This window comes from Sus scrofa, chromosome 13, assembly GCF_000003025.6.
Source record: "Sus scrofa isolate TJ Tabasco breed Duroc chromosome 13, Sscrofa11.1, whole genome shotgun sequence".
In the NCBI taxonomy this organism is placed as follows: domain Eukaryota; kingdom Metazoa; phylum Chordata; class Mammalia; order Artiodactyla; family Suidae; genus Sus; species Sus scrofa.
Window position 1 is genome coordinate 63,874,405 of NC_010455.5, and position 14,099 is coordinate 63,888,503.

The window sequence follows — 14,099 nt, forward strand, 5'->3', positions numbered from 1 at the left end:
CATTTTCCTAGGAAGTAGCCTTTAGAAGCTAAGGCTATGTGGCTGAAATAAGTGACTAGACCATTTTAGTTCCTCTACGTAAACTTTTAAGATTCTGACAGAGGGCCACTCAAGACCAGGCTTGTATGTGAGTTCTCTTGCTTATTATAACCACCCCTTACCAATACGGAATGCTTTTTCTCTCTTTTTTTGGTCTCTCCTCCCTGTGTATGGGGGCTAGTTTCAGATGTCACCTGGGGAACTCTCAACTTTGTGACTCAACATGTTATCCAACTGGTTGATGTTAGATTATTATTAAAACGGCACTGTTCCTAGTGACTTGAAATGCTAAATTCATTCTCTATTATATGACATTCTCATGTGCAGCTGGGTTTATTTCTGGATTCTGTGTTTTATTCAAATGGCGCATAGACCTCCCCAGTCTTGTGTCAAAATTACTCTTTTTATTCCTGGAGATTTATAATCTGTTATCACAGTATCATAGCTGGTAGTATTTGTCCTCCTATTCTTCACCTCCCTTTGTCAACATCACCCAACACTAGAATACTTGCTCTTCTTTTTCAGATTTCTTTGGGCCTTTATATTTTCTCCATATGAATGTTAAAAGAAGCTCATCTAGCTCTTGAAAAAGAACATGTTAATATTTTCTATTAGGATCATAGAAAACTTACAAATTAGCTTCAAGGGAATGGAAATAAGGAAAATCTTAAAACTCTAATGATAGACAAAAGGCAACCTAACTAAATGGAAAGATATACTTATTCCTAGGTTTTTTTTTTTTTTTTTTTTGGTAGCTGTTTTAGTTACGGTTGTCACTTCTACACATCTTATAAGTGATTTTATTTGTGTATATGAAAATAGATGATTTCTCTCAATTTTATATCCTGCTGTTCTTCTACATTTCATTCTTTCACAGTAGCTTTGTCAAGGATACTTTCTTAGGACCCTGGGATAATATTTCTCATTTCAGTAGAGTTTGTATATCACTAAAATTGCAGGCAAATTGTGTTAGATGCATTTCTCAGTGGTGGAAATCTCACTGTAACAACCCCATACATCTTACACATGAGAAAAGAGGCGAGAATGGAAACATTCAGAGATGGTAAGGGGCTGCTATGAACAGAAGTGCTCAGGCCACCGGAAGAAATAGATGTTCTTCAGCACCTGCTGATGGCTGCCACATGGGAATGGGGTCTGTGTTCCCAGACCGTCTATCTTTATTACAAGGGAAGCTAGAAATCTGCCCTCTCAAATGAAATCTCCTGATCTTTTAAAATAAAGTATTCTGCAGCAAAACAGAAAGGGCAAGTCTATAGGTTAAATATATTCCAAAAACCATCAGTATATCACATCTGGGAAACAAAAAATATCATTCAGATGGGAGAAGCTGTAGAAAGGGATGCCAACATGGAATTTTTTATTTATTGTGGTTGTATTCATTTTCTGGGGCTACCATAATAAATAGCCACAAACTTGGTGGCTTAAAACAACAGAACTTGATTTTCTTACCGTTCTGGAGACTGAAAGTCTGAAATGAAGGTATTGACAGGGCCCTGCTTCCTCCAAAGTTGCTAGGAGAGGATCTTTCCTATCTCTTGTAGCTTCTGGGGGCTCCAAGGGTCCCTTGGTTTGTGGCTGCATCTCTGCCTCCAGCTCCACCCACCCATCCTTTTCCATGGCTTCCTCTTCCTGTGCTTCCCTCTCCTGTGTGTGTCTTTTCAGGATACCAGTCATTGGATTTAAGCCGGGCACACATAATCCAGGATGATCTTGTCTCAAGAGTCTTTACTACATTTTCAGTATAACTTCTTAGACTATGTCCAAATATGTTCCCAATGAGGTCATACTAACGTGTTCACAGGATTAGGAGATGGATATCTCTTTTAGGGGACACAGTGTAACCAAATACAGTGAGTTATAGAAATAGAAAAGGGCATGAGACAAATCCTTGCTTTCAAAATACTTTTGTTCTGATTTACCCTCTCAATAGCAGGGAAAGTGATTTTTCTGCTGCTTCTGCTTATCAATGTCACATGCCTCTGTTTTCCCTCCACTCCCTTCCCTCCACTCCCTTCCCTCCACTCCTATCCTATTCCTCTCCCTTCCCCTCCACTCCCTTCCTTTCTATCTTTTCCCTTCTTTCCCACCTACTTCCATCCTCCTTCCTCCCCTTCCTCTTCCTCTTCTGTCTCCTCTCTTCCTTCCCCTCTCCTCCTCCCTCTCCCCTTCCCTTCTTCCTTTTGTCTCCTGTCCTAAACTACCTTCTTTTTCTTCCCCCTCTCCCTCTCCTTCCCCCCTTTCCCTCTCTTTCCCTATCTGTTTTTTCTCCTTTTCTTCTTTTTCATACATCATTTCATTCATCTATTCTGTTGGTATCACATACCTTGGATGTGCCAGGAGCTGCATTTCTGAATCCTGACCACCTCCTTCCAGAGTCAGAGGCAGATCAGGAAGAGTTAAGATCCTCTCCTTTACAGGCTGATGCATAGGAAGCCTTGGATAATCCCTGCCACTTTGGCTGCCATGGATCTTCTAACCTGCAATGCCTGGTTTGTGTGGATAAGGCAGCAATCAGGGCTACTGGTCACTTTCTGAAGCCTCATGAAGCCCCATTAGTATCTGTCAGTCTTCCTTCACCCTGGCCAAGCAGGCAGCTGTGACCTCTAAAACCCCCCTTCTTGACACTCTGATAGTTTTCCTTTCATGCCATACGCTCCTGAGAGCTTTCTTCCTTTTCAGCTGGAAAGGTCACTCCCCACACATACCGCCAGGATGAATTATGTGTCTATTGATTTGCACACACTTGTCTAGACCACAAATTTCAGGAGTTTGAAGGAAGCACCTCAGTTAAAAGAGCAAAGAACCAGATAAATGTAGTTTTGCAGTACCAGCTAAAATCCTGCTTATTATTTCTGTTCTGATCTAAGTTTACTTCCAAGATTATAGGAGTATTATTCAACTTGTAACCAATGGGATATTCACCTTAGAATCACACGGAGATTAATTTCTGAAATTGAAATCATCTGTCCAACAAAAGCAACAATTTAATACTAAGAATTTTATCAGCTCCACGTAAAAGAATGACCTTTCTCCCTTCATGTAATTCTTATTCTGTTTTCTCTGAACTGAAACCTTTGTCTCTTAAAACCAGATAATTTAACTAATAATAAATGGATGTGTATCCAGATCACTTTTCTCATGAGCTCTAGTAGAAATGAAAAGAATGAATCCATTAACTTTCATACACACACACACACACACACACACACACACATATGCATTTATTATTAGATTTAGAGTAATTCTTATTTCTGGTTATATTTATGACTCTGTTGCACTTTGGAAACTGTGCATCTTGTACTAAATAGGCTGATCCTTAAAAAATAAGTAAATGAAATTCCTAGGCTATATAACCTGTAATAAACTTAGGGAAAAAACAAAAAGGACCAGATCTGACCTTATTCTGTGAGCTTGGCCTCTGTGTTTTCAGCTATCTGGGTGATTCTGATACCTACCCAGTTGTGTTAATCACTTCTCTACAATATGGGAGCAAAAACCAAGGTCTGGAACTAGCCAGACTTGGGCCCCAGTTCCTCTCTGAGCCTTAGTTTCTACCTCTGAAATGTGCATAGTCCTATATCCTAGGATTTATGAGACATAATACAAAAATATATATGTATAATGCTTATTATTTATCTAACTATTGGTGCAAATTTTTATATCACCAAATATAAATCTGATATCAGGATTTTTGACAACTACTTAGAAGACTAATTTGTTCATATATTTGTCCATACATTGGAGTTTATTAGAATTTTAGAAGCAACACTAGTTTTCATATACATAGAAGATAGTCCATTTATGTGGGCTGATTTTGAGGCCTAATATATTTTATAATGCAAGAATGATTTTAGTATCTATAAGGCATAGCTGTAACATCTGACTAAATGTTCGATCTCTCCACATCCCCACTCCCAATTCAAACCTGTTTTCCCCATGTTTCATCATTATGTCTGCTCCCTCCAGGCAGCCCTCTTTGATTCCCTATCACAGTTCTATCTCTGTGCTCACAAAATACCATGTACCCTTCCTTCATGGAAGATACCACAGTTGTAATGTTATACTTATTTGAATACTTTTTCAAGTCTGTTTTCCCCACCAGGCTGGCTCTAAATCCTGTGGTCAGTCAAGTATGTTTTCATCCTAAGATTTGTGAGTGCAGAGAATAGGGTCTGGCACAGAGTAGGTGCTCAGTTAAATAGTAATGGATACCTGTGTTTACTGAAGAACCAATAGTTCGTATTTTACTTTATCAGGTACAATGCTGAATGCTTTATAAATAATAGTTTTAGTAATTCACATAACAACCCTATGATGTAGGTATTGATATCAACACCACTTTATAGATGATAAAAAATGAACTGAATCATCTGCTCAAGTTCATGCAGTTGAAACCCACCCTTGTGACTCTGATGTCTAGTTCACTACTACACTTTGGCTTTGGTACTGACAGGAAGAATGTGCCCTTATCCTACAGGTTGGCAGTTCAAGTCTCTAGGAAAATACCAAAAAGCCAATATATGTTATGTTGGTACCTGGCTGTGGGCTCTGAGTTTCTCCTCAAAGCCATGGGCTTTCAGAAGAGGTAGTGAAGACACAAGGGTATATCAAGTTACCTTCTTAGAAACCCCAAAACATTGAGCCAGGGTTGAAATTACTGAGTGGGGAGCACAGAGTGATAAGAGAGAAATAGGGGAGGAACAGAGTGATAAAAGAGAAATAGGCGAGTAACGTAGACTTTAAGGATGCAAAGGAATCCCAAGCAGCAAAGCCCAGGGTTGTACAGATGGAGCACATGCACCAGTAAAATTCATCCATGCATCACACAGCACCTTCCACCTACCCCAAACATCCACAGGCTGCAGGATGTAAGGCAGGGTTCCTATCATATTGAGCAGGGTATTAAGCCAAACTCTCACTGTAGAAGCAAAGTGAAGGCTCTATCAACTGAACCAAGGCAAAAATTGGAGGCTTAGAAGGTGACAATGCTGAGATTTAACAGACTGGGCTGGAACTGTTTAAATCCCAGCTGCAAAAGCTCAGGATTTTCTCTAGAGCCCTGGGTAATAGCAACATCACCTGGGTCTTATTTAAAAGCCAGAATTGGAGAAGCCCTGCTTCTCAAAGCTTGAGCTACTTGTGTGGCCCTGGGGCATTTTAAACACACAGCCTCTTTGGTTCAGCCCAAACCTCTGGAACCAAAATTTACATCTTATGAGATGCCCAGGAAATCTGACTGAGCATTTCTTGGGAAAGTGAAGGCCAAATTCAGCTTACAAATGAGCCCTTGCTCTGAGGAAGAGGAGAAGGAGAAGGAAGCGGAGAGTGTGAGTAAAAGGACAGAGGTTCTGTCTGGGAAAGTCTGCTCCTCATCCACTTCCTGTCATTGTTCAGGCTTTCCAGAAATCTGTTGCTTCTCACTTACGAGGGGTTTGCTCCTTTCTCTTCCTTTTCTCTTTTAAGTGCACCACCATCACCTACCAACATGTTAGCTGCATGCAGTCCTTCCTTCAGCAGTATGTTTTTTTGTATTTCTGGCAGACACAGGCTGGAGACAGAGGTGTTTTTACGTGATGGGCTTTTTTAGTGATGAGGTTTCCTCTGAAGATATTTTCTTAGGAGCGGAGGTATGTAGATATTGGTGCTCTAATTGGAACGATTTTAGTAGTTCCTGTTCTGCATCTGGTTTAAGGTTCAGACCTGTGGCATGTGGCCAAAGAGTTGATGTCTATTTGAGTTTTGTTGAGGACCCTTTTTCCTTAAGAATGTATTGTTTGGAGGTTGCATAGAGGGACTCGGTGTGTTCTGCTAATGAAGAAATATTTTGATCATCTGTGGCTGCAAAACAAACTGACTCAAATGTTGGTGGTTTAAAGGACAAGTCACCAGATTTCTGCAATAGGAGCTGATCTGAGCTGAGTGGTTCTATTGCAGTCAGCCAGAGGGCTGCAGAGTCTGCAAAGGCTTTGCTGAGAGGGCTGGGGTCGAGCTGGTGCCTCTCTCTCCACATGATTTCCCATCCCCTAGTCATTCCTCTGAGAGTGTGGTGGCTGCTTCCAATAAGGAATCTCACAAGGGCAAGGCACAGTGAGTAAAGGATTTTCCAGCCTCTGCTTGCATCGCACCTGCCAATGTCCTATGAATGAAGAGGCAGGCTGTGTAAAAGGGGACAACACACAGGTATGGAGCCCAGGAAGCATCGTCCATCAGGGGCCACCAATGTCACAGGAAATGTCACTGTTGGTTTTTTCAAAAACCTTGCATGGGATGGGGGTAGCAATGCATAGAAAAGTTAATTATTCATCAGTGTGAGTGTATGTGCATAGGTACATGAGCAAGTGCATACACTTACTATTCCCGGAAACTCAGGGGAACTTGCCTTTTTCCCCCAAAGATTCCTCTTTATTTAGGAATCATTATTCTACTCAACAGTCATCTGAAGCCAGGGTCATGGGAGAAGAGTGAAGTGGGAGAGGACTTCCAGCCAGACAGATGGATCTATCAGTATTGATACCAGAATCAGATTAGAAGCTACGGCTTGATAAATCTCAAATCAGTGAAGGCAGATGATATAAAAGGACATTTGGCTGGATACCAGGTCAAGAATCATGTTCTGAAAACAGCCTAAAAAATAACCTAAGAGTTGTATAATGCTCTTTTTATTTTCCTTAAAATAGTATATAATCTCCAGTGCTTTACATGCTTTCTTTTCTTTGTTCTCCTCTCACTTGTTTCAAACTTTCCATTTGTCATAGAATACTATATGTCAAGCCATGAATGTAGTGGTAAATGAAATTTACTTGATGTGCTCCTTTTGTGAAGTTTAGAGTTGGGCACTATCTTTTTCTTATGGCCTTAAAGTTAACTTTGAATAATTTTAACAATGTGAAAATAGGTCCTTCTTTTTCTGTGGTTCTTGACCTTAAACTCGGTGAGTTTCCAAAGTCTTCCCATGGCTACGAACAAGATGCTATGAGGCAAGTAGGTGGTGTCATCTTCATCTTCCAAGTAAATAAAAGGGAGATAAATATTGTCCAGGGTGTAGCTGTTCATAACTTAGAGAAACTAGTGGAGATGGAATTCAAGGCCAACCCTTGGAATAGTTAATCTAGTCTGATTCTCGAAGGACATTTGGACTCCACTGGAACATTTAAAGCTGCATCTTCCAAAAGAGGTAGCTAGACATTTCCTGGGGACTTATTCTCTCTCTCTCTCTTTTTATTTTTATGACCATACCTGTAGCATATGAAAATTCCTGGCCAGGGGTCAAATTGAAGCTGCAGCTGAGACCTACACCACAGCCACAGCAATAATGGATCTGAGCTGCATCTACAACCTACACGGCAGCAACTCCAGATTCTTAACCCACTGAGCAAGGCCATGGATCGAACCCACATCCTCACAGAGACAATGTCAGGTCCTAAACCCACTGAGCAGCAGTGGGAACTCACATGGGACTTGGTCTCATGGGACTGCTCATCTACTACTCTTTATGAACACTTAAGATTATGTTAGGGTCAGTTTATCTATGGCCTCTTCAGAAACTCACTTCCCTTTTGACTGGAAAGTCATTTACATGATGCGTCTTTACTAAATGCAAGAGGGCTCTTAAAATGATAATGACAGAGAAGTAGCTCACATGGTTAGGGATGCAGAATATGACATAGCAGTTGAACTTGGGTGCTTTATGATTTCTTCTAAGACTCTCTTTTTCTCATTGGCAAAATGGAAATGATAGCAACTACCAGATAGGCTGTTGAGGTGAATGAAAGAAAGGTTCTATGTAATGCAAAGAGCCTGGTTCATAGTAAGCACTAAAATGACCACTTACTATCTTGGTGATGCTGAAGACGCTTTGTCCCTGGTCTAGCTCTTTGGTGAAACAAGGGATGCTGTGATTACTCTGTCACTGCTAAGGTCTCTAATGCATATTTCACTGGGAAATGTCATTTGTCGGCCACACATGTCATGCCTGACATATTGAACTAGGGATTTTGCCATAGGTTAGCATTAGATTCCCCCCCCCATTTTTTTTATTGACACAAAAGAGCATCCAATCTACTAAAACAAAGAAAAGCCATCACTGGTATTATTATTTTCAAATGTTCCAGCAGTGCCCCGCAAGCAATGACCTTTTCATTTAACTCTGTTTAGGGTTCGATGCCTATTTTACGTCCCGCACGCTTGAAAACAACAGAAGAAATGTCTGGTTTGCCGAATACTGGGAGGAAAACTTCAACTGCAAGTTGACGATTAGTGGGTCAAAGAAAGAAGACACAGATCGCAAATGCACAGGTAATTTCATTCTCGATGTCCTTCTCCTGTTACTTTACGTGGCCAGCATTGAAATGTCTGCAGAGCTGACAGAAGGAAGCTTGGCTGGAGACAAATTGAAAAAGTAAATTGAATTTTACTAGATTGTTCAGAAAATGGAACAAGAGCATAAGTCTTGCAGGACAAGAGAAGTAGAGACAAGAATATATTCCTTCCTGCATGTCCATCCAGCAGTATTTGACATTTTCATTGATTTTTGAATCCAGAAGAGGTCATGTTGCCTTGAATGCTCTCGCTGATGAATATTAGTTCATATTGTAGCTGGGAGCATGAACGTCATTTTCACATAGACCTAAATCTCTGACAAGTTCCATCAGAATCATATTTAACTATTAGCAGAGTAATGAGTAAACATGTTAAAATGATATGTTTGATTAAGAAAACAGTACTTGGGATTAGAGGATGAGAATTACTATGGATTTTCTTTTTTAATTTTTTTAAATGATTTTTATTTTTTCCATTATAGTTGGTTTACAATGTTATGTCACTTTTATACCGGGCAGCGAAGTGACCCAGTCACACATCATAATGTCAAGTTAATGAGTCACCTACTATTTAAAATATACTTTGATACTCACCAAGACTTGTATATAATATTGCATCAGAATTCCAAATTAAAAACAAACCCACGAGTATAGGCATCATATATGCTTGTCTGTGTGTGTTGGTGTGTGTATACCAAATTTCAAAGGCAAAAAAAAAATCACATCATTATTCATTTATTCACAAATACTTACTGAGCAACTCCCTTCTGCTAAGTACTGTGCTAGGCACTGCTGATCAGATGCTGAGCACTGTGCTAAGCACTGTTGATCTGACAGTGAGCCAACCATATAAGAAACACTGCTTTCATGCTGCTTAAAGTATAGTGGGAGAAAAGTCAACGTTATTCCTATGAATGCATAATGAATACAGTAAATGTTCCAAGAGATGTAAGGACATATAATCAAGGAATTTCACTCATATTAAAGGCAGAAGCTATCTCAGAAGATGAGTAGATGTTGGTTGGTTTGGGATGGGGAAGAACAGATTGAAGAATTTCTGATGGAAACATAGCATGGAAGAGCTTATAGCAGGAAAAATACTGGTACTTCTAAGGATGTGAAAAAGAAGAAATACATAAAGTGCAGAGAATGGGATGAATGTGTGAGCTGAGGCTGCAAGTAGAGAGAGAATGGCAGGGAATAAGCCATATCAATACATATGTGGAATTTGGTCTTTTCTTAAAGATACTGAAACTTGTGGCAAGTGTTACACAGGGATGTGATGTGTTCTACCATCTTGTCACCTGGTACTCTGTTAAATAGCATTAACCAATTTTATACTTAGTAACCTTCAACATTTGAAATTATGACTTTGAGGTACCACAAAACCCTACAATGTCTTCAGTATGATCAAGAAATTCACACTTATGCTGGATACCCTCATGTGTAGTTTTTCTTTGCAGTATAGATCTTTGCATATTGGTCATCCAGATATTGCATATTCAACCATCCAATAAGCACCTATTAATGAAGAATAATACATGTAAAACATGTTACTAAAATGACACAAATTGTGTGAGGATGCTGAAGTTTGGGCCTCTTCCTTAAGGAGATTTTGCGGAGAATGTGTGATAAGACATAAACGGAGAAATGAGTAAACATAATGATGCAAAATCAATACTGTGCACAATTGGATGTATACCTCACTTAATTAGAATATTAGATTAAATACCTTCTATAGACCATAGTGTATAACAACAGTGTTTTCAGTAATATGATCTTTATAATGTTGGGGGGGGGATTAATCCAGTGTTGACTAGACCTAGGCGACACAAAGCTTTCAAGTGGAAACTGAAAAATTTGTTTGACATCTGAATAATTTGTCTATATGACAGGGGACTTCCAAATGTACTAGAAGCATCTAAATGATTCATGACTTTTTTTGGCTCTTTCTGACATTTGGTGTTTTGTCGAGTCTGAAAGGTGGAATAAATTGTCTGATGGCCATTAGGATTGTTCTGTCTAAGGTTAATCTTCATTCTTTTTTATACTCTAAACAGACTGTTTTTATCTGTAGTCACATTTCATCTGTTAATTGCAAATTTGGGATTAGGCAAACACATAAACTCATTATTCAACCTACTACCTTTCAAAAATGAAAATAGAAGTGTTTATGCTTTCATATCATGCTTCCTCCAGTTGAAACCTTTATGATCATACTTACTAAATTACCTGTGGCCCCACCCAAATTATGTAAATGTCTTTTCTTCCCTTCCTTCCTTACCACTTCTGTTGGGGGTAAGAGGTGAGATATTGAGTGGAGGTGAATACTATTATTATCATTGTGTCTCTTCTTCTTCCTGTTATTGGATATAAGTACGTGAGTGCTCTACGTTTTTCTTTCTCAAATTAAACTAAACTTCTATTTACTTTGAAAGTATTTCCAAAATACTGTTTAAAAAATCTTGGTATTTATGTATACCCCAACTTGGAAGAAGAAAAATGAGAAAAAAGTCATGCTTAGATTTGCTAGACTATAGTGAAAGAAAAAGTAGAGAGAAAAAACACATTAAATTATATTAATGAGAATTCTTATGGTGAGAAATTAAGTCTTAATGAACAAAAAGAATGGATAGGAGAGGGAAGCCATTTATGGGCTTAAGGATGTGGGTTATGTAAGGGAAATCTGCCTTTGTAACCAGTTTTTTTTAGAATGATTTTTATTTTTGCCATTATAGCCAATTTACAGTGTTCTGTCAATTTTCCTCTGTACAGCAAGGTGACCTAGTCACACATACATATATACATTCTTTCTTCTTACATTATCCTCTACTGTAAGTGACTAGATATATTTCCTAGTGCTATACAGCAGGATCTCGTTGCTAATCCATTCCAAAGGCAATAGCTTGCATCTATTAACTGCAAATTCCCAATCCATCCCACTCCCTCCCCATTCCCCTTGGTAACCACAAGTCTGTTCTCCATGTCCATGATTTTCTTTTCTGTGGAAAGGTTCATTTGTGCTATATATTAAATTCCAGATATAAGTGATATCATATGGTATTTGTCTTTCTCTATCCAGGTTGCTGAAAATGGCATTGTTTTGTTCTTTTGTTATGGCCGAGTAGTATTCTACTGTATATATATATACACCACATCTTCTTAATCCAATCATCTGTTGATAGACATTTAGGTTGTTTCCATGTCTTGGCAACTGTGAATAGTGCTGCAATGAACATGCAGGTGCATGTATCTATTTCAAGGAAAGTTTTGTCCATATATATGCCCAAGTGTGGGAATGCTGGGTCATATGGTACTTCTATGTATAGTTTTCTAAGGTACCTCCATACTGTTTTCCATAGTGGTTGTAACAATTTACATTCCCACCAACAGTGCAGGAGGGTTCCCTTTTCTTCACACCCCCTTCAGCATTTGTTATTTGTAGACTTATTAAAGATGGCCATCCTGACTGGTGTGAGGTGGTAACTCATAGTAGTTTTGATTTGCATTACTCTAATAATCAGGGATATTGAGCATCTTGTGCTTGTTGGCCATCTGTATATCTTCTTTTGAGAAATGTCTACTCAGGTCATTTGTCCATTTTTCCATTGGGTTGTTGGCTTTTTTGCTGTTGAGTTGTATAACCAGGGTTTGAAACATGAAAGGAATGGGCACATTGGGAGGAAGCAACAAGATAAGGAGGCATGCTGAGTAGCTTGGCATTGCAAAGATTTTAGTTAGTAGGTATTTTGATCTAAGCACTGCAGAAAACAGCCCACTTTGCAGTTCTCTCTCTGTGATTGGTCTCTGCTAAATAATAAGAAAGTCTTAAAATATTCACTCCTAGAATCTAGAGACAAACTAAAATGCAGACTTTTTTTCCTTGGATGTATAGTTTCTTTAGCTATCATGAGATTTTTATTATATCTTAGTTGCAAGTAGACTTGGGTCATTCAAGATCAAAATCATTGAATCAATTGTTTGTTGAGATGAGCTTTGAAGATGAGATAGAGAGAGCAAATTACTGGGGTCAGGGGAAAAGAGATTTCCCAAAACCCAAGATGCTAAAACGTCATAAGAGGAAGAATAATTGTTGGAAAAAAAAACTATTAATAAGCATGGAATAAACTCTTTATATAATTTATAATTTAACATGGGGCTACATGTGCATATATTCTTATAGAAATGTACTTGAACAACTGTGTAATCTTTATTCCTATAAATTATCCATATCCAGTTAAAGTCTCCTTCAAGCAAGGCAAATTACCGTGTTCTTCAGTATTTAAAGAACATCTCAACTTTCCTTGATACCCAATTCTAAGGTCTCTCAACCTTGAAAGCTAGTCATTCTTCATGCTACCTTCCCTGGTGATTGCCTCATTTTCACCGATATAGATTAAGACTTGCCAGAGATTCAACCTGTTCATTGGTTTGCTTGGCTGACATCCCCCAAGGGGATATACAGTTGAGCAATTTTATGGTGTTTCAGCTTTCACAGAAAACACAGACTCTCTCTGACAGGTACCAGTGCCATCCAGGCTACTTCATGGTAGGGCTACATTTTCTCATGGAGTTAGAGGTAGCTAGGGAAGGCTTTTTCTGTTTTTCATTGTAGACTATTTGTGGCTTATGGGCTAGAATATAGGACATGACTTTTCCTTCAGGTTGTAATTATGCTATCCCACTTCTTCCCTCTGGGTGTGTTTACCCTTATACACTTGCCAGTGGATTGCTGACCAGTTTAGATTATGATCCTTTTGGGAATAGTAGATGTTTATAGAGAAACCAAGGTCAAGGGAAGAAAAAAAGTACATAGATGAAGTGATGTCTGTGCAAAAGACATTGAGGCCATCTTGGAATTACGAAAATTACTCTATTCAGTTGTTAAGAAAGGAGAGGTTTTTGCATGAAAGAGGCCTGAGTGTGCATTCTAGGGCTATTTATGAATATTCCTGCGAGGGGCTGGAAAACATCATTTAATCTCTCAAAGTCTTTCCTCATCTTTGGAATGGGAATAACAAAATTTTTGTTACATCCAAAGCTATTGTGGGAATTAAATTAGATCACTTAAGTAGTATATCTAAAATGATATCAGCCATCATAATACCTCAGGAATGGTAATTATTTGCTGTTCTAGGCTGAAAGTCATTACCTGGGAGAGTTTTAGGAAGGTCCTATTGCCTTATGTCAGTCCTATGGCAAATCAGGATGTAGATAAAATTCTAACAGATAAATCAAGCCAGGATTTGAATAACCACATAAGTATACATGGAAGTTTTTCCCTGGATGCATATTACACAGCAGTATACTAAGATATCAAAAAAAAATTTATAGGCAGACATAATGAAACAGTATTCTCTGAATGGAATGCAGCTCAAGGTTTATGGAGTTTTGGGGCCATCATGTAGACCATGTCCAAGCATTACTGGACTTCAGGCTGAGTACCCTGTGTCCCAACTTCTTTACCATTGTATCCCTGATGTGATATATTCTATGGGATTAGTGGCATTCCCACAGTCTTTGCTTCCAAATCCATTCTTTAAACTCAGAAGAAGTTTCTGATAATCTGAATGTGCTTTTGCCTATGACAGTCCATAAAAATTATCACTCTGTCATGTCTTATGGCTTATACAGAACATTCATCTCACTAACATTACCACCCTGCCAAATGCCACTTGGTGAGTACTGATTCATCAGAATTACCTTGTTGCTGAAAAGAAG

General features: G+C 38.8%; 1 protein-coding gene across 11 annotated transcripts in view; it reads left to right on the forward strand.

Moving 5' to 3' along the window:
• Positions 1-14,099, forward strand: part of GRM7 (glutamate metabotropic receptor 7) — an 885,981-nt gene that overhangs the window by 556,403 nt on the left and 315,479 nt on the right. For all 11 annotated transcript variants that reach the window (XR_002338088.1, XR_002338089.1, XR_002338090.1 and 8 more), the window contains one exon: positions 8,215-8,355. Coding sequence is in view for 7 of the 11 variants with exons in the window: in XM_021071050.1 (XP_020926709.1) it covers positions 8,215-8,355 (141 nt within the window). In the remaining 4 variants the exon portion in view is untranslated. The remainder of the gene's footprint in view (positions 1-8,214; positions 8,356-14,099) is intronic.